The 21,321-nt window shown below is 38.1% G+C and overlaps 2 protein-coding genes across 7 annotated transcripts in view; one reads left to right on the top strand and one right to left on the bottom strand.

Moving 5' to 3' along the window:
- CACNA1D (calcium voltage-gated channel subunit alpha1 D) overlaps positions 1–10,705 on the top strand; it is a 192,838-nt gene extending 182,133 nt beyond the window's left edge. The window contains exons 44-49 of the mRNA XM_072875921.1: positions 27–53; positions 962–1,111; positions 3,367–3,530; positions 8,159–8,280; positions 9,055–9,375; positions 10,412–10,705. Coding sequence (XP_072732022.1) covers positions 27–53; positions 962–1,111; positions 3,367–3,530; positions 8,159–8,280; positions 9,055–9,375; positions 10,412–10,705 — 1,078 coding nt within the window. The remainder of the gene's footprint in view (positions 1–26; positions 54–961; positions 1,112–3,366; positions 3,531–8,158; positions 8,281–9,054; positions 9,376–10,411) is intronic.
- CHDH (choline dehydrogenase) overlaps positions 976–21,321 on the bottom strand; it is a 33,290-nt gene continuing 12,944 nt past the window's right edge. For 2 of the 6 annotated variants that reach the window (XM_072875923.1, XM_072875922.1), the window contains exons 7-10: positions 21,144–21,286; positions 20,097–20,199; positions 19,104–19,518; positions 15,260–17,718 (exon numbers count right to left, since the gene is read on the bottom strand). In XM_072875923.1, the coding sequence (XP_072732024.1) occupies positions 17,682–17,718; positions 19,104–19,518; positions 20,097–20,199; positions 21,144–21,286 (698 nt within the window). In that variant the 3' untranslated portion in view covers positions 15,260–17,681. The other 4 variants (XM_072875928.1, XM_072875925.1, XM_072875924.1 and 1 more) reach the window with 3 other exon arrangements.

The raw sequence follows: 21,321 nt of genomic DNA, 5'->3' as shown, positions 1-21,321 counted from the left end.
CTTATTTTCATGGCTTACCTGGGTAGAACCCGCTACTATGAAACATATATTAGGTGAGTTGATATTGTTCTGACATAATGGAAGAGGACAAAGTAGTTTTTTGTTTTCTTTCTCTTTTTTTTTTTTCTCTTTCTCTTCGATTTTCGAAATTATGACAATGCATATGCTGAATAACTTAAGTGACAATTTCTAAGTCAAATTGTCCACTGCCTGTTCTAAAAGAATAAATTTCTGGTAAAGTTCAAAATTATTCAAGCCCTTTTAAAAGTCCAGGCATGTTTGTGCAGTTTTCAACAGGCAAAAGATCACACCTGATGGCAGCCCTTGTTTAAAATTGACTTGCAAAGACTGGAAAAAACACTGAGTTTAGCTTTGGTAAATATTAATGTGTACAGCTCCATTTATAGGGGACCCAAAATCTTTCCTGGTCTTATGTCTGAATATTTTCTAAGACAGCTTTTAAAAACAGGATATATTGTGGTGTTTGAAGTGCATTGCTAAATGTACATTCATTGCTAGTTTTTAATGTCTAGATTTGCACATCCGTTTCAGATTTTTCTTGGAATACCTCAGTGAGTGCTGCTTACTATTTTAGCCATTTGTCAAACTTCAGACATTTGAGAGAAGCTGTGTTTCTTCAAAGTACTCTGAATTTATATTTTGTAAAAATGTCTTAAATGTATTTCACTTCACTGAGCATCCCCATATTAATTATTTTTCTATTTGTATCATAAGGAAACAACGGGAGGTCATCTTTAAGAAACAGATAAAATAGTCATGTTCTGAACCTGCAGTTCTACGCAATTTACTATAACACCACATTCTGACTACAAAAGAGTTGTTAATGCTTATCTTTTTTTTTTTTTGGAAGCACATTAAAAGAACTGTGTATAAAATATGCAATATATTATTTATATAAATAAGATATAAAAAAATATAAGTATTTGTTTGCTACTTACAGATCTGACTCTGGTGATGGGCGTCGACCTACTATTTGCCGCGAAGAACGTGAAGTTCAAGACTATTGCAATGATGATCGTTATTTGGGAGAGCAGGAATATTTTAGTGGAGAAGAATATTATGAGGAAGACAGTATGTTGTCAGGAAGCAGGTGAGGATATTTGTTAAAGAGGGAAAAATATGTCAATAAATTAGGTACATATCTGTAAAGGCTTCACTAAGCACACTTACACTGAAAATTCTCTAAAGAAGTTAATACTCCACAACTGCTGGCAAGTGAAATGGTGTATAGGAATAGTGTGTGTACCAAAGATCTTTTGTATTTGGCATCATGTGCTGACTCCAGCAAAACTTCTGTACCAAATTCAAAGGAAAGCAAAGTTCCTTTGAACTGAGTATAAACTAGATAGTGCATAACCAAAGAAATGTTTTCATTTATAAATAAAATTTCACATACAGTGGAAGAAGATTCAAGTTCAGATAAAGGAACTTCTAGGAATGGTTTTCTTCTTTTAATTTAACTTAAAAAGAAAGGCGAAACTGGTAAACTATGGACTGAGATCATAAGGTAGTACTAGCTGGACCAATAAGGAATTGGATGACTTCCTTTTGAAAATTCTCATTATACCTCTTTATTAAAAATCCTCCTCTTGGCACCATTTTTTGTCCCCTTAGTACAAACACTTAACACTGTCATAGTTGTCCTGGCCTTTCTATGTTTGAAATAGATGGGTTTTAAGTTTTATTCATAAGCTTTATGGAAATGCCCCATCAATTGAATTTTAGTCAACAACTAGCATTTCTTACAAATTTGTATTACTGCATAATGTCCAATCTGTATTAATCTGAAGTTCCCTACTGTAACTGTAGAGTTCTAGTTTTGTAACCTGTTCCCTCTCAGTTTTCTAACTCACTTCTGTTTTCTCCGACCAAAATCTAGAAGAGTATCCGAGTTAATTATAGTATTTCTGTCCAGTAGGGTTTTTCCAAGGCCCAGTAGTGTTTTTTAACAACTCTTGCCTGATCCTGTGTATTTAACTCCCATGATCTTTGCATTCAATATGTTAATTTCAGATTTAAGAAGAAAAGACCTTGATTTAATTTTGCTAAAATTAAGCTTTTCTCTGAAACTTCATTGCACACAGTTTCTTCAGAAATGGCCCGGGGTGGGTTTTTCTGACTTTAGAACAGTGGTTCCCAAGTTAGTTCGGCTTTGAGCATTACCATGTTAGTTTGATTTGAGCACTGTGCCGTCGGCTTCAGGCAGTGATGGCTTCAGCAACACAGCAGGTCCTAACTTTGCATTGGGACCACTCCTGTACATAAATAATAGGTTTCCAGTTGTTCAGGCAATAATTGGGTGCTGCTTTGGGAGGAAGTCCTGATATCCCTGATTTAATCTTTAAAATGTGAGATTGTTCCAGTGTTTTCTGAGTATCAACCTGCCATGGAACAGAACCTATATCTGGTAATACTGAAAGGCTTCCTATTTAAAAAAAATTAAATGCACCTTCTTCCCAAATATCTTGTGTTTTTTTTAATTCCATAATATTCACCTTCTCATTATGACATGAAAGACATATGCATTTACAATATCTTGAATAGCTTGTGTTCATCTTCCTTAGAATAGCTATGTTTCCCTTCTGCTGAATAAATTCAATAACTTACCAAAAATATCCTCCACTTTATTTTGAAGTCCAGCCCAGAAGTAGAGGAATTTATTGCCATTTTTATCTTATATCCATAAGTGCACGTGCACAAGTGCCAGACATGCTTAATTCTCTTCCTCCTCCTATACTGCCTTTCTTTGCCATCTGAATTCTGGCAAGATTGGCACCCTAATCTGCATCTTGTTGGTTTGCACAAAAGCTAAGATTTGCATGAAAGCTAAATTTGACAGAATTCTCAGGTCACTGATTTTTTGATGTGATAATTACAGTCAAATAACACCCTTACAAGATCTGATTTTCGACAAGAGAAGTACCCAGAATGTAAAAGGCTTAATTTCATTCTCTGAGTTTCTGTGCTCCACACGTTACCCAGGCTTCACAAGAGAGCACGGCAGGAGTAGAAGAGTTGGGGTTTTTTTTAAGCAATGTACAACTGAGGTTCTACATTTTAGCCTGTACTGGTAAGAATAACTTAATTGAAAATATAATTTGATAAAAATTTCACGTGAGAACTTACTATGTAACTATACTCGTACAAAAATGTATGTTCGCTATCTCAAAATCAGTTTGCATACAGAAACTGGACTTTAAAATTGAGTCAGGTAATTATATAATGGAATGTTCGGTTATCTCGGTGGAGAAAGAGTAGATTTGAAAATCTTCTAGAAGAAATCTAATAGATCAATTTACAGAAACTGACTGAAATAACATTTTCTTTATCGTATTTTAAACGCAGGCATATATATGATTACCACTGTAGATATCACTGCCATGACTCAGATTTTGAGAGACCAAAAGGTTACCATCACCCACATGGGTTTTTTGAGGAAGATGATTCACAGATCTGTTATGATACAAAAAGATCTCCTAGGAGACGGCTGCTACCTCCAACACCAACACGTAAGTGCATTAAGAACAATTGGTTTGCAAATCCAGAATTATTTAAACACATTCAGACATGTTCCAGTTTAAAAAGGCTTCTTTTTAACTTGGATTTCAAACATGACATTTCTTGATTACTGTTGCTAGTGGATTATTGTGTTATGGCAGAAATATCTATCCATCCTGAGAGATTGCTCAGAGAATCTATGGATCCTAGCTTACAAGTCAGTCTTTCTAATATCTCTTGCCTCACTCATCCAATAATACAAAAATAAATGTATTCATATTTATTTATATTTTTAAAAAATTAAGAAAGAGCAAGGTAGAATGCAGCAGTAGTTTGCTTTAACACTTTGATCAGAGGGTTTCAACCTGTGTGCCCTTCATTCACACCTACAGATGTGCAATGTTGCCCTGAGTCAGTGCCATGGTCTCTCTAGTGACTCACCTGCTGGCACTTCCCCTGTCTCTTAAGACATGCTGCTTAACAACTTTGTAATCAGTTCCATTTACATCTTTACCTCGTACTGTTTTAGTAAACGCTAGAGTCTGAAGTAGGATAATTTTCAGGGAAAAAAGAACCAAGAGTGAGCTTAATGGTGCTTTGGTTTGGGGTTTTTTTTCCTTACTTTTGAAGTGCCTTTAGCTTTTTAATGTAAGTTTCTCAAATCCCTGTGAAAAATAAAGGTGTTATCCTGGGCTAAGCATCTTATTTCAGATTCACATTGGTACTCCATTCTACCATCACAGGAACAATGCTTAATATTCTGTGTTTCTTCTGAGGGACAAAATGTTTCAATTTATAGATTGAATTAGTATTGTCAACTGATTTTTTTACCTGTTTTTTTAATTTTCATTTATTCTCCTCCTTAGATCTTTCCCTTGGTTTCCCCTTATCTCAAGCAAAATATTGCTTTATCTGCATTTCTAAAAGCTCTCGTGCTTCTTATCTTGTAATGTTGTTTTTGTATGTTCCAGGCCATACTGCAGAGATTAGCTGTGCTAATCCTCTGGTGAAACTAGGCACAGACTCAAAGCTCTTGGATTTTGGTCTTTGACCTCTGACACTCACCGGAGGAAGCACCTGAGGTTGTGAAGTGTAAAATAAACCGCTTTCCAAGGCAAAAATAAAGAGACTGAGTTGATGCACAAGAAAACAACACTTAGCTCCATGCAACCCCATAGTGTCCCTTAGGGTACTCTTAGGCATGGTGTGGTCAGCACAGCCAGGTCTGTTACTGTCGCGGATGGAGTGAGAGTGCACTTCACTTGTAAGAGAGAAGTAAAAATATAGTTTATCGATACAGAATAGGGAGTTAACAAAGTTCAATGCGACAGTGTTTTAACAAGATTCGATGGCGAGGCACACTTGATTATTTACTGCATAGAGGACAGGGTCAGGCAAAACTGTCAGGGAGACCCTCCCATTGAGTCATGAGGTTCGGAAAGGATCCCCTTGCTTTCTAAACTCCTTCTCAGAGAGGAGTTTAGGTGCGGCTAGATCCAGTCCTAGTCCCAGACTTGGTCAACGGTTTATGTCTAAAGGATTATATATGTGCAATCAATCCTTTATATCACTTAGCTAAGCTTTCAAAGCTTAGCATGCTATTAGTCACTTACCGAGGATCTGTTGCGGCAAGGAATCTCTCATCTTCGAGGAGTAACCTTGAGAGGCGTCCCTGCTCAAGGGGAGATCCTGGCGTGCAGCCCGCTGCCGTGCAGGAGTGCTCAAAGGGCCCTGGGCTGTCCACTATTTAAGGAGTAAGATGATTGACTTATGGTCATATTTGCATAACAGCAAGAGGTTTAGGTCCCTGCTTCAGGCAGCCCTTGGCTACTTTGTTACCATTCGTCCTCAAGGGCCAGCATAAGCTGGATGCAGCTATCAGGATGACTCCCACTGATGGTTACTGCTTGTGCAGGGAGCGGGGGGGGGGGGAGCACACCCCCACAGTTACATATGTCTTTGGATGATGCCACCTAACCAGTGTCATCCAGATGAGACAGTGCAGGATCGTTTCTAGAAGAGTCTCCACGTTTTGTCTGTTCTAAGGTGGATTGGCTTTCTAGCAAAACCAGAGTTGTCTTTCATTATGATGATGCTAGCAGCCAGAGTCACAGTCCATTTATCTATGGAAGTATGACTGTAAGGAAGGACCCTGTGGGTAGGAAAATGGGTTTCGGTCCTTTCCTGTCTCAGGCACCCTAAAGAAAAGGCAGGTATAGATTTAAAATAAAAAGTGTTTCAGAGACAAGTGTTGTGGGATCATTCTACAATGCCTGAAGTACAGTCTCAGACTGTTTAAAGCTACAGAGAGCTGTAGTGAAGGGCAGCAGCAAAACGTATTATTATATAATAAAGGAAACATTCTTCAGCAACACTGTCAGTGCTGGATCCTCACTTTTGGCACTCGGCTCCTTATGACAAGACTAGTAATGCTCTCTGCTATTTGGCTTTCTGACCTTAAGGAGCACAGATGGAAGAAGCAGAAAGAATACGAGTCTTGCACTATAGAGGGTAAATAACTCAGATGAACGATAGTGAGGTGTACAGAAAGCTGATAGCTGTCTTCCAGTAGCAGAAGGAAAAGACGTCAGACAAAGGGGAGACTGTGAAAGGAGACTCCTGTACATCTTTCTACAAGCTTTTCTGATAGCAGAGGAATTTTAAGCCAAAGAGAGAGATGGATGCTTTATATATCCTTTCCATACATTGCAGAACAACCTTCTTATAAAAATCCTCTGGGGTCTTCCCATAGAAGTGTTGAGACGCGAGGGTTGAAGGCTTCCTGTGACTGTAGCCTTTGGGCTTCATTTAACTTTGCTGATAAAAGTTTTGATGACAGTATTAAGCACATGTTTCTTTAGAGGAAGCTTATGCTTTTAATCTCACGTACAAGAGACTAGATAAATGTACTAGATAAGAGGGTATTTGATATCCTAGGATAAGAGGACCTAGTTCTGATCTAAGTTGCGTAAGTAAGGGTAATGTAGGAAGTAAAGTCCTTTGACTTACAGCAGTATAATGTCACAAGAGCACAGTCAGGCCTGTCATAACCATGTATTTAACGTTCAAGAACACAGCTGAGAAATTTTAGAGGCTCAGTATCTCAGCAGATTTTAAAAGAAGCTCAAACCTATTATTTGTAACTAGTCTACGGGCTGTTTGGCCTGGGGAGGAAGCCTTGATGTTCTCACGTAGAGAAAGAAAAAAGAGAAAGAAAGAAAAAAAAGAACCTGCAACATTGCACTAAACAGTTCCTGCTAGCATCTGGATTCAGTCCAAGTTAATGCAACATACAGTGCCTTGGCGGAGTACTGAGCCAAGTTAGTAAACTGAGCTCTGTGTCAGGCTTTCTAGAAGTCTTTATACCAAACTCATCACCACAGTATTTGAGCAACTTCCAGAAGTGCACTGGGAAATGATTAATATGTTCTTTCAGAGACTGTCCTGGGGATAAGCATGTGCAAAGCAGTGTCTTGTTTTGGATGAGGGGACTTTTTGGTTTGTTTTTTGTCCATTTTGGTATTGGGACATTTAGCATTTGTTAGGATCAGGAGCTAAGGTGTACATTCCTGTATTTGGATTTACCATAGCGACGATGGAAAGAGACAAAAAGTTTGCATTAAGTGGACTGATTCACCTCCTGGAGGTGCCTATTTTCGTCCAATGGCTCTTTAAGGAACCTTGTTATTATCGAGAGTTAAGTGCCTCGTGATAACTATGAGGAATCCTAAGTCTATGGCACTTAAGTCTTCAATAGTGTTCACAAAATTCTTGGTGTTGGGAAAAAAAAGATATCAAGAATAGTTTCAGTAAGTTGAGAGAGAGCACAATTTTGTGTCAGTGCTTTGTACAGTCAGGCTCTTTCCAGTTTTCCACTACGATGCTCACAGCTGTGACGATGCATCTGGATTCCAGTTGCGGTTCAGCACCCACGTTTTCTTCACACTGAAGCTAACACAGAGGAATGATACCCATGTGCTGCTTCCCATCATTCCCTAGGCTTTCACCAAGACCAGCTGAAACGTTTCCACATCAGCCAAACATCTCGATCCAGTTTAGGTTTCTACTTTTTCCTTTACAGCATTTGCACGAAAAGTAACAGCATACATAAGAGCAGAGACCATGGCTTATCATTGTCATAAGTAACAGAATAAACATCAGGAATTGATAACATGAGTCTTTGACTTGCATATGGTTTTTATATTACACATTGCTTCCAAGGAACTGGGGATTTGGTATTTCCTTTGAGAAGTCTGGTTCATTACAATGAAGAGTTTAAAACCATGGGGAAGAAAGAAGAAACTATTCTTTGTAACTATTCACAGCATTTACAGCAAAACTCTGAAGTTCAGTGTCTGAACCAGTCTACTGCGTAACACAAGCTTGCTTTGTGAAACATAGCTGCTTGAAATTCTGTCGTGTTAGGCTGCTCGTGGTTTCTACCTAGGACTGCATTTGCTCATATGATGAATCTATCCTTTGTCTTATAACCAGCTGCTTGCTTCTGTTAGCACAACTTATTTCTTATTTGGGGATATGTTTTGATTTGTGCGATAGTTGACTCACACTGGAATTCTGGAAATAATAGACTTTGACGAAAAGTATTTTATTTTCCTAATGAATTATGGTCTCCCTGTAGCAAACAGACGATCCTCCTTTAACTTTGAATGCCTCCGCCGACAAAGTAGTCAAGATGACATACCGTGCTCTCCTAATTTCCACCATCGCACTGCTTTACCACTTCACTTAATGCAACAGCAGGTAACCACGAAATCTTATTTAACTAATAATGAACTACGTTTTTCCAGCTTCTATATTGTACCTCTGACTTTCATTGTTGTTTGAAACAGTACTAGTGTATTATGTAGTTTGCCTGCGCACGACTTCTAGGCCAAGTGTAGGCTTGTAGACACGAGGCTTCTCAAAGGCTGACCTTCTACAAAACATTGAAATTGAGTAGTTTGCCCCTATGACTCTCTAAGTGTCCACCAAGAGTTGGGATGCCCTAAGGAATTTTGACCCCGACTGCATAATACAGCAACTGTCTATTAATCTTTGCCTATGCAGTTACTCGGCTCCATTTGTGAGAGCTTGCAAGTACAACATACACATCTTCTGAGGCTCAGTGCCCAGCTCTGACACGGCCCTGAGAAGACGGCAATTTCCATTGCCTAGAGACACCATCCAGAATGCTTGGAAAATGCTGACAGCTTTCTGTCCTGTCCCTACAGGACAGAAGGAATGTTTCTACACTTTGCTTTCTTTGTTTAACATATTGCATAAGCAATTATTTTTCTTCATTAACACTACTACCAAGATTTTGTGATCCGAGTAATAATAGAAAAAATACCATCGTATCCTGTCAATTTACCGATTTCAGTCCTGTTCCTCCTTTACATGACTATTAAACATCAGAAAATGTTAACTTTGCATAGCTGCTGCCTGAACAGTTGGTTTGAACTGACTGCTGAAGTGAGAAGTTAGTATGACTGAGCATTTGAAATCACTAACTTCTAAAATTCTTCCCCTTACCAGGTCATGGCTGTTGCAGGTCTGGATTCCAGCAAAGCTCATAAACATTCACCAAGTCGTTCAACACGTTCCTGGGCTACTCCACCTGCAACCCCTCCCAACAGGGACCGTGCTCCATATTACACACCTCTAATCCAAGTTGATAGGGCTGAATCTACAGAACATATGAATGGTAGCCTGCCTTCCTTGCATAGGAGCTCTTGGTACACAGATGACCCTGATATTTCCTACCGAACATTTACACCAGCCAATTTAACTGTACCTAATGACTTTAGGCATAAACATAGTGACAAACAGAGGAGTGCAGACAGTTTGGTAGAAGCGGTAAGTATTACAGAAACCTCTGAAGTAGCCACGAGTGTCTCTGTTCAGTTCTTGTGTTAACTTTAACAAGCGTATCAGTCTACACTATCACTCTGAAAATGTGGTATTTTCAGTTTCAAAGCCCAAAACTGTTTTTAGGTAATGACAGGGGAACTTATTCGTAGTTGTCATGTAGTGAAGGATTTCTACTGAAACCAATTCATAACATCAGTGTGTCAGAGAACTGGAGAGATTTCAAAGAGATTTGAAATTTAAGTTTTCTAGATGAGGATCAGTTATGAAGTGTCCTTCCACAATGGCTGATAGGGAAGAGATGATGCATTTGCCTGCTCTCTCTGTTGTTCCTATAGAAATACATCACCATTTTTGCAGTAATCTGAATAAAAGAACAAGAGCTCTATGAATCAGTGTACTAAATGCAGAGGTGAATAAGAACTACAAGGATTGATTTGTAGGTGTACTAAAGAATGTTAAGAATTCCCTTTTACATTAAAAGAAGATTTGAAGGTAAAGAGTATATAGCATTTCTGAATCATAATTACTGTTCTTGCTTCCATCTATCACTTCCTTTCCATTGCTATGAGCTAAACAATATACTTTGTTAAATTTTATTTACAAATGGGACTTCAGAATCTTTCTTCCATGTACTCTAAAGTACCGAGAACATATCTAGGATTCTGTGTTTCAGGCTGTTGTTCTCATTGCACCATCTGCGATATATTAACTGTTGTCTTTAGTATATCAGCCTGATGATTGATGTTTATCAAAGACTACTCCCGAATTTCTAAAGAGAAAAGTCAGACGTATTGCATTATCAGTTACTTTATCACATAACTGACACAGTGTGGTCTGGAGCCATTTGATTGTTGATTTGATTTGATTTGATTGTTCTTTACACATGCAGTTTTGCTGTGGGTTGCTGTAGCGATTCAGCATGGGGTTTCTAGTGTTTTCCACAAATGAGAAACGTTTTTATGACCTCTCTGTTCTTCTGTATTTCCACTGTATATCTCATTCTCTCCCCTCCATCTGCCAGGTACTTATATCTGAAGGCCTAGGAAGGTATGCAAAGGACCCTAAATTTGTTTCAGCTACAAAACATGAGATTGCTGATGCATGTGACTTGACTATTGATGAGATGGAAAGTGCAGCAAGTAATCTTCTCAATGGAAATATCAGCAATGGGACCAATGGGGATATGTTTCCCATTTTAAACAGACAAGATTATGAACTTCAAGATTTTGGTCCTGGCTACAGTGATGAAGAACCAGAAACGGGACAATATGAAGAAGACTTAGCTGATGAAATGATATGCATTACAAGCTTATAGTATTTAGCAAGGAAAATGATTCTAATAACAGAAAAAGTGCCTCATAGTTTAAAGATGCTAGGCACTAGCTGGAGCGAATAACCAATCAAGTTTTGTACAAGCGATGTCACACCTCAAGGAAGCCATAACTAATACATTGATTATCTCCAGGTTGCCGAAATGTGATCAGAGCTGCAGTGCATCAAGTCTCCTCCCACAGAATCTTCAGTTCTTCTGTAGGAATATGGTTATTTTAAAACCAAGCAGATTGTGACAATCACTTTTCTGAGGGCTAGAGCGGGATTCTGAGGTGTAATATCTTGCCTGTCTTTCAACCTTGTGCTGCTGTCCTTCATAGTAGAGCAGGATTTTGTCAGTGAAAATGTCTGTGTAAGTCCGGCACAAAATTGCGTGGGAAACAGCAACATGAGATGAGTGATGACAACCAATAATGTCATTACCTCAGTACTCAATAGCATATCAGCTACCTGTTGCATATCCATTCTAACATTGTTTTCAAACTTGCCTCCTGATTTATTTTCTTAAGGCTCTTCTAAAATACAGTTTGTCATGCTCTACCTGTTAGAGATCGTTGGAAAAATAAGTTATGTAAAGAATAATCTGTCATATGTAACACCAGTTTACATAGGAAAATATCATTCAGATAGTCTGTTTTATGACTATCACGTTAAGGGCAAAATATACTGGAATAATTGCATTCTTACTAATGCACTTGCAACCAGGTTATAGTAGAATTAGATAAGATAGTTTGCTAAAAATTATATAGTAGAAATTATTGTAAATTAATTGTAATATACAATGATTTGTATTTGTAAAGAGATGTTCTATATTTTGTAATTATTGTACCGTAATTGAACTGCAGCAATATTTATGGACCCTAATTATTGTAACTCTCCACAGAATTCTAGATAGAAGTATTTTTACTTGGAATATATAGATCTATAGCATAAATATTTAAATAGAGCCACCTCTCAGTGTAAATCTCTTTTTGGGATAAAGCGTCAAGTTTGAACTTGGCAAAAGAACAGATTTTTTTTTTTTTTTTAAATAATTGAGTCGAATCTCTCTGCATAAGGGATGCACAGTTGACTATTTACAGTCTTATACTTGGAAAGGTAAAAGATTTAAAGTTATTTTAACTTTTTTGATTGAAAAAATAAGCTCTAATTTTATTTTTTTATTAATCCCATACTAAAAATAAATATTAAAATAATTTAAAAATTGGCAAGTTCATGCCAGGGTATTACTGGTCATGAGACAATTAGTTTTGACAAAGTATATTACCGACATACCCTACTTTGATAGGAAGCATCTTGCGCAGAAAATATTTCACAGGTAAATGAAAATGCTTTACTTCAGTACTACTTACTCTGCTTGGAAAGAAAAGAAATATGATAAAGTGATTCTTCACAGAACCAAAAACCTTGATATAAGTAGTATACTGTTTTATTGCCTCTACGTTTCTGTTGTTCTGCGTGTACTATTTCAAAGATTTATTTTTATGCAATCAAGAGAGGGCTTAGATATTGTTCACAATGCAGTAAAACCCTAAAATGACTTTGAGGCTGAAACGACCTTGGAGGAAAATCAAAAAACACTGAAAGCTACTGTCTATTTTGTTAGCACTGGATAACAATGACTTGTTCTAACAAGTTATCTTATCAGGTTTTACCTGTAGTTCATATGCTAGATAGCAATCCAGTTCACATTTTTACAAATGTGATGTTTAAAACATGTCAATAAACATTTTGTACATAATGACAGTTTCCTATGAATAGCTTACAGACTTCCTCTGAAATCATTCTTACTTCAAATGCCAGGATAAGAACTTAAAGGTTTGTAAATTATTTCTTGACCTACATCATTTTGTATTAAAACAAATGCAAAATGTTCTTCAAAATAAAACTGTGTAATAATTTTATTATACTTTGGACTCCTTTTACTAATAGTTTTTCACCAAGAAGATCCAAAAGTTAAATTCTGTTTTCACTGTTTGAAGAATGGAAGGGAGTGTGTGGAATATAGTCATCAGTCTACACTATCACAGTATGCGAGTCTTTTATGAGTGATTGCTGTTAACCAGAAAGAAAGAAAGTGATTAGAGTATTCATATGAAAAAGGGTACTATTACTGCCCTACTACCTAGGGGATTGTTACTTCCCTAGATACAGATCACAGAATTGTATAGGTTGGAAAAGACCTTTGAGATCATCAAGTCCAACCGTAAACCCACCACTACACCCTGTCCATAAGCACCTCATCCAAACGGCTTTTAAATACTTCCAGGGATGGTGACTCCACCACTTCCCTGGGCAGCCTGTTCCAATGCTTGATAACCCCTTCAGTGAAGTAAAATTTCCTCATATCCAGTCTAAACCTCCCCTAGCACAACTTGAGGCCATTTCCTCTCGTCCTATCGCTTGTTACCTGGGAGAAGAGACCGACCCCCACCTTGCTACAACCTCCTTTCAGGTAGTTGTAGAGAGCAAGGTCTCCCCTCAGCCTCCTTTTCTCCAGAGTAAACAACTCCAGTTCCCTCAGCCGCTCATCAGACTTATGCTCTAGACCCTCCACCAGCTTCGTTGCCCTTCTTTGGACATGCTCCAGCACCTCAGTGTCTTTCTTGTAGTGAGGGTGTGGGATAATAGCTGGAGGTGACTTAGAAATTAAACTTATATTCACACTTTTAGGTAAGGTACAGCATTGAAGAAGCTTCCCGGGTGGAATGCAGCTGACATGCAAGGCCATTCCATGGAAGTTCCCCAGGCCTGTAACCTTAGACGTCGGTGACGCCAGGGGAGCTTGGTGTACTGACTCTAAGAAGGTACTGTTCGGAGGGTGGAGCAGTGTGAAGACGCCGCGGCCAGGCTCTGCGATTAAATGGGAACTCAAAGGTATTGTGTGTGACCAGTAAACTGCACATTTGCTATCCTGGGCCAACAGTCATGTTTCTGACAAAATGCTGTCCTTTGATGAACTTTGCTCATTATAACATCATTATAATACCAAAACACACCTCCATCCCAAAAGCTACCCGCCTCCAAGGTGCGACCACCCCTCACTGAGCCTGCGCTTTGAATTTTTCCTAGCCTATACCTTTAAAAGCAAAGCAAGAAAACTTTACACCAATCCTAAACAAATATGTACGACTAGAGTCACTCAAGCTCCACCCAAAAGTTGAAAGATAGTATAAAATGGCTTAAGAGAAAGAGAATGTTAGGGAAGACACCATCGCGTACCACTCTGACCTCTGGGATCAGTCGACGGGCTGAGCCTCTCTTCCCCCCCATCGGGACGCCTTTGGGTAAGAATTGAACACTTGGTTATTCCAAGTGCCTCCCCGGGAAACTTAGAAATCTCTCTCAAGTTGCTTTATCATCTTTAACGCGTTTGTAGCCGGCAGTGTCACTCATACTCTTGGTATTTGCACATGCTTTGCAGACAGTAAATTTATCACCGGTAATCCAAAGAATCTGTGTATCTGTTGCTCTAATAAACTGCACTCTTTATTAATGTGGCCGTGATAGTTCATGCAACACGACTAGACTGGAGGTGCAGCGTGTTTAAATTAACGCTGCCGCCTTTGATGCATGGCTGCATATACAGTCCTTAGAAAATAACTGTTGACCGAGTCTGAGACTAGGACTGGACTTAGCCGCACCTATACTCCTCTGTGAGAAGGAGTTTAGAAAGCAAGGGGGTCCTGTCTGAACCTCGTGACTCAACGGGAGGGTCCCCCCCCTCAGCCACTCCTCAGACTCCTACACGACAGTAACTCTTAACGCCACAGAGGGGCCCAAAACTGAACACAGTATTCGAGGTGCAGCCTCACCAGTGCCGAGTACAGGGGCACGATCACTGCCCTAGTCCTACTAGCCACGCTATTTTTCATACAAGCCAGGATGCCATTGGCTTTCTTGGCCACCTGGGCACACTGCTGACTCATATTCAGGCGGCTGTCAACCAACTCCCAGGTCCTTCTCTGCTGGGCAGCTTTCTAGCCACTCTTCCCCAAGCCTGTAGCGTTGCATGGGGTTGTTGTGGCCCAAATATATGAGGCCAAATCTGAGGCCCAGATCTATGGGAACAATTAGGAAAATCTGTCTGAAATCCCCTAAAACCTCAAAATACATCTTTCATGCTGTCTGCCTGGAAACACTTGGGTAGGTTACCCAGCAGCAGTCACTTGGTTACACTTCCCCAGCTTACAGAAACAACCTTTAGGAGACCAAAATGGAGCTTTCTGGATCTGGTATCACTGTGAAATAACGAGTAGTTTTCAAAGTTCCACCTACTGTGGTATACCCACTTCTGAAAACCACCTTTAAAGCAACTGAAGTTGAACATTAAAAAAAAAAAAAGAAGGAAAAAATCCCAGACCAGGTTAGGTTACTTAACTGCATGGACTTTTGACAGCACATCAAATTTGGCAGATTGAGCTGAATGAATGACAATTTTTTTAATTAATCATTTGGCCAAGGGGACAGAAAACAATAGGCTGACTTCACTGTGTTTTCTTGCTAGTATAGTTAGTCCTTAGCTTTCAATAGTCTGATGAAAGACTCTTTAGGGCAGATACGATATTTTATGAGAAAACAGTCCTTACAAAAACAAATAATGAAGGAAATTTAGTTACAAACCATGTTCTATATAGCTACTGGTTTAAGGGAGAACATATATATGGATACATAGAATACCTGTTTAATTTTATTACAGAAGTATATGGAAAAAAGTAACCAGTATGTGCAGAATTGCATGGTTATTGGCACCCTTAAAATGCTGCTAATCATAGTAATTACTCAACACAGAAAAACTAGAAGTTATCTCAACAATTAAGGCATATTTCATGAGTTTCCAGATTTGTTTACATATGTATATAATGACAGAAAACATTAGTAAAGAATTAAACATTGCTAAGTCTTTCACAGTGAAGTAAATTCACTGAAAAAATGAATATATAAAATATATTCATATTGGAACAGTGTCTTTTTCTGGAGCCTGGATGACAGAAGAATAGAGACTAAAAATTATAATACTTTAATAAGATATGCTTGTGTTCTCTCTACAATAACTTCATTTTAACTATAATTTTTAAAAAATGCATAAATTCTTTTATTATTCCTCAAAATATGTTTCTATGTTTATTTTATAGAAAATGCGTGTTCCAAGCCCACTTTCCAGTTTTCCAGTGTTTATATAGCTGCCTCATTTGGTTGCAGACTAATTGAAATCAGACACTTGGAAAGGATTTTAAGCTGCAGAAACATCAAAAGTTCTGGTGTACAAAACCTTGAGTGGCCTTACATAAATTAAATATAATGCAGTTTTTCAAATACTGCTACTTTCTGCTGCTTTTAAAAGCACTTCTCATACTAAAGCAACTTGAACTGAAATATGTGTACAAAAGAAACATTTTTGGTCACTTTTCTTTCTCAATCTCATTGTCCCCAGCCAGAGACCTCCAACTGTGTCTGAAGCATCTTCAGCAAGCTATTACCATGGAAATGCTGGCGTTCTCACTCGCGGCACCATTGCTGGTTCAAGCCATGCTGGCAGGTCTAGTAACTTCCAAATTCTTACATCAAACAGCTTTTACAGTTAACTGTTTTTGAAGACATAATGTAGTATCATCTGTGCATTTATAGAAAAATTTGTATCCGGGTAGAACTGGGAATAATACTCAATTATACATTGTATTATTTTGTTAAATAAGTAAAACTCTGGAATTATCAGCCTGTGTTCTGCAATCCAGTAAGGTGTAAAAGATGGTTAATTTTAGCTAGCAGATGGCTAGTGCTCCACAGAGCATGTTAAAATATCTTGTACCTGTTCCAAGTATCCCTTAGCAGACTTGGCTCTGCTAGAAGTAAGAACAATTTTAACAGGAATTCAGTATCAGCAACCAGATACAATGCAGGATAAACTAATGGTAGCTTGATGCTACCTAAAGACTTCCCTAGGGCAACGAAACTTTCAAATACCCAAGCCATTTCTTTGGCACTGCATCAAAGGAATGTCATGAAGGAGCCTCAACGTTCTATAGCAGTGAGGCCTAAAGCAACTGTGGTTCATAGCAATGAAAATATATAAGTGTTTAGAAGGGGAGGACTCTGCAAGGTGTCTATGTATGTTTAGAACTGCAAGAAAAGATGACAATGTTTCAGAATAAATGCCCCGTTATCTGATTGCACAATGCAGCAGTGTGTACCCAAATGTAAGACGCACATGCAGTTCGGCATGTATATCTAACCTTGCTGTTCCCTCATCTTCTAGAGCTTGACATAATGGCAGAGGATAGCTCTGTGCGTGTTCAGTAGTAAGTTATGTAAGACTGGCTAGTTAACCCTCTGTGGTTGCATAACAACCCCCATGCATGCCTGGAGTGGAAACCCATGTTGTAAATCTGCAAACGCAGGAACTTCAGTATTCTGTCTTTCCAAACTGCTTCCCCTCTCAACTGCACACGACTGTGGTAAGTCTCACCAGTATATATTACTCCGAGTATCCTAATACTGTGTATTCCAAATGACCCTAAGATACCTACTGAATGCCTTTAAATGAAAATCTCAAAAGCACAGGTGCTGAATAAAAATTATTTGCCATAAAAAGGTACACCATACACAATTCATGCTTTCCGCAAACGCACGGTTGCATCAGATGAATTGTCTTATTAACACAGCTGATCAATCACCTGTGACTTAAAATATTCTTGCTTTTCCCCTAATTCCAAAAAAATGCATCGCATACATAGAAAGGGCTTACCTGTCTCCTTTTGGAGCAGAGTTCACTGCTACCATCTTCCATCTTCAATATTTTTGTTTGTCTTTATGCAGATATTCTAATGAACTAAGTCCTTTCCCTCTGTTAGCAGCAGGGCTTCCAACCACTGCCTTACAGCAAGCAGCACCAGGTAGAAGTATCTGGCTTAAGCATCTGCAGTTGTCCCTCTAGCCAACATCTGAGTCAGCAAGTTTTTTTACAATCTGCTCAAATGATGTAAAATTCCATTTTTTCTGAAAAAAAGTTTATTCTGTTTACCGCAAGTCCTGAGCAATCTTAGGCTACAGAAGCTTTTACTTTATAATTTGACAACTGCTTAGTCAGAAGTTATTTTGGAATACTTAATAAATCCAAATAATTCAATGGATTCAATTTCATTCAATGAGTTCAGTTTCTTTAGGTTTGTGGTTTTTTTTTTTTAAATCGGTACCTGAAAGTTAGATTGACACAGAAAACAGCCATGAAAGATCATGTATCTTGCTTTACACATCTGAAGATAGTAAAGCAAAGATTTAAATCCTAACTAAAAGATAGTATTGGTTCACTGAATAAGTTACTTGCCTTCTAATTTAAAAAAGATCTCTTCCCGTATCATCAATATCTGACTTTATGCAGTTATTTTGAGTAACCTTTCATTTTAGATCTAGCTTGGCTGTAATTTTTTTTAATAAAGTTTGAGTGATAGTAAGGCACCATTCAGGATATTTGCTGAGAAATATCTTTTGCAAGCACCCATCTTTGAGTAAAGACCAGTAACTTTAAGGACGTTATAGGAAGTGCAGACCTCTTACTGTGCTAAATGATGAAGTACAACTAAATCAGCTTAAATTGTGAACTGAATTCTACTAAGCTCCTTGCGAAAAATGTGAGGAGAAACTCCAGTTTTCCAGTATATTTTTATAAATATCAGCTCCTGTTCTGCATTTTTTTTGAAAAATAAGTTTCTGATAAATACAATGTATGTCTTCTTTCTGAATTATAAGACTGCTAATTATGGTGAAGTCTAACTTTCAGTGAGGATTTGTAAACTGTGCGTTCCTCTCATAAAAAACTCCACATTTGACAAATTCCGAACACAGGCAGATTCCTCTCTCTCCTATGAATTCTGATAGGAACTACTTTGGCCTGTAAATATGAAATTGAATAAATGCTTACATTTACTTAACCATTCTTTGCAGGATGTGGGGATCACTGACTAGCTGTTACCCTGGGTAACACTCTCACAGCAGTTAAAATCCTTCTTTTAAATAACAAGGCATACCATGATTTTCAAAATAGCACAGGTTAATCTCTTCCATTCCTCATGCAATTGCACAGTATTTCTGGCTTATGTGCACAACTGTCTTGTCATTTAGAAATAGCTTCTCTTCAACAAAAAATATGAACTGTACCACAAAAGGTCATGTTTAACTAAAATAAGCAGCTTAAGCCAACTGATTAAAAAAAAAAAAAGAATAGGTAGTCTAATATAAGAGAATGGTTCAAATTAATACTTATTTTCATAGGATATGTTGTTTTGCATGGTATTTATTTTGTTGGCATGTTCAGTATGAGATATCAACATGCTGATGAAAGCCTAAGTAGCAAAAGATGTAAAAGGATGAGAACATTTGTTTACCTCTGTGTTTCCAAGGTCTTGGGCTTATATACAGGAACATTTTTCTCCTGAAGCGATGGGAGGCCCTTAATTATATCTGCAGCTTTCTCTGCTATCATAATAGTTGGGGCATTCAAATTTCCACTGACCACACTGGGCATTATTGAAGCATCTACTACTCTCAAGTTTTCAACGCCAATTACTTTTGTTTGGGGATCAACTACAGCAGTGCTATCTGAAAGCTGACCCATTTTACAGGTGCAGGAAGGATGATAAGCACTATCAGCCTTCTGCCTTATGAAAGCATCTATTTCTTTGTCAGACTGAACATGGTTTCCTGGTTGAATTTCAGGCCCGCGAAATTTTTCAAAAGCTTTCTGAGCAAAGATCTCTCTGGTCAACTTGACACACTGGCGGAATTCCCAAATATCTCTTCCTGTATGGAAAGAAAATAGGAAAACTGTAAGTACATGCTTAATTTAGTAATACATACAGAATGCATAACAGAAAAAAATATCATCAAAGAAAAAAGGCTGGAGGGAAAGTCACTTATTGCTGAAAGCCATAGTAAAGTAGGATATTTTTCAAAGTCACAGGTATTTACATTCACTGTGAACAAAACTGTCACTTACATTGCACAATCCCAAAAGGGAACAGGTGAGCTATGAAGAATTGCTCTTTATGTCGCTATACCCCGTCTAGCCAAGGACACTAGTCTCAGCACAAATAAGCAAACGAGATCCATTCCGTCACAAGCAGAGGAGGGGATGAAATGAACAGCATAATGCAGCAAACACTAAGAACCCTGACTGCATCCCCAACAGGGAATTCCTTTTGGTTTCTACAGTGCTTTGCACAATGGCCTCTTTTGATACTAACTGGCTTTTATAAATGAGAAATAAGTAACAGTGCACGAACCAGCACTTCTGAACTGGTGTTGAGTAGATATGAAAATCTGCTCCTGAAACAGGCAGGAAATAAGCTGACATCAGAGCAAGGAGAGGCTGCATTTACCTGTTGACATGTAGTTAGGCTCAATGATAGGATGGTCATTTGGGTCTGTACTTTTCAGCTTTAGCCAGCCCACACTCGTACTCCTCATGGGTCCCACGTGGACCTGCAACACCCATGCTATACTCATGACACAATCCCACTGATGTATTTCCAAATTCAGTATTAATTTTTTTTTGCAATTTGGACAGTTTTTACAAACTAAGCAAATGTAAATGTTAAAGGGAGATAATGGAAAATGCCATTAAGCATTTTTCCATTTTATATAAATTTGTTGTAAATATGATATTCCATAAGGGGAAGCGAATATACCTGCCTTATCAACTCACAGCTGTTCTTTTAATTTTAAATACAACCATTCCAATTTAGCAGTAGCAGAGCATTCTAATACAATCAGCAATCAGACCAAATTACTATCATCACTGAAGAAAAGAGATTAGCAATAAGAAACATGTATATTCAGTGACAGTTCCCCAGCATTAGCACAGACTTTTGGATCAAGATTATAGTCTAAAATGGGGCTTGAATTTGTGCCAATGAATAAATGAGAGGCCTCATACATTCTTGCTTAAACCTCTGTCTAAACTGCAGCGGAACAGGGAACACATTGTTTTAGTTTGGTACAGCATCTAGCACAATGGTATCCTAATCAATAAGCACTATGGCACTTCAGCAGTACAAATACTTGAACAGCAGTTCAATACTTGCCTATTTTCCCAGAGATAAAAAGTAATATAATTTTGGTAGCAATATCAAATAACAAGCTCATGTTTTTTTTCCCCAATGGTAGGAGGTTAAGCCAGCTCTTTTGTATTATACTGAACAAATATATAGCCAAATTTGTATTATACTGAACAAATATATTCAGTATATATACTGAATATATATACACACTGATATATATACATATAGTATATATATACATACTATATACACACACTATATATATATATTCAGTATATAGCCAAATTATCAATATTTATAATAGAGTGTAAGCCTCTTTGCTAATCACTACAGAACATTACTGGAATATGTTCTTCAACAACTTACCTGGTAAGCTTCCATTGTGGAAGCAACCCGCCCATGATCAATAACCTGAGAAGGGAGAAAGTGGAACTGAATGTCGGGGTGAGGAACTCCTGGTTCACTTCGGATAAAACCACCAGATTCTAAGTGGGCAGTGGCTCCCTCACCTACAGAGTGTAAATGAGAGAGAAAATGCCATTAA

The sequence above is a fragment of the Ciconia boyciana genome, chromosome 11 (assembly GCF_034638445.1).
Source record: "Ciconia boyciana chromosome 11, ASM3463844v1, whole genome shotgun sequence".
Classification (NCBI taxonomy): domain Eukaryota; kingdom Metazoa; phylum Chordata; class Aves; order Ciconiiformes; family Ciconiidae; genus Ciconia; species Ciconia boyciana.
The sequence above is the reverse complement of the archived record's forward strand: the minus strand, read 5'-3'. Positions and strand labels throughout refer to the sequence as shown.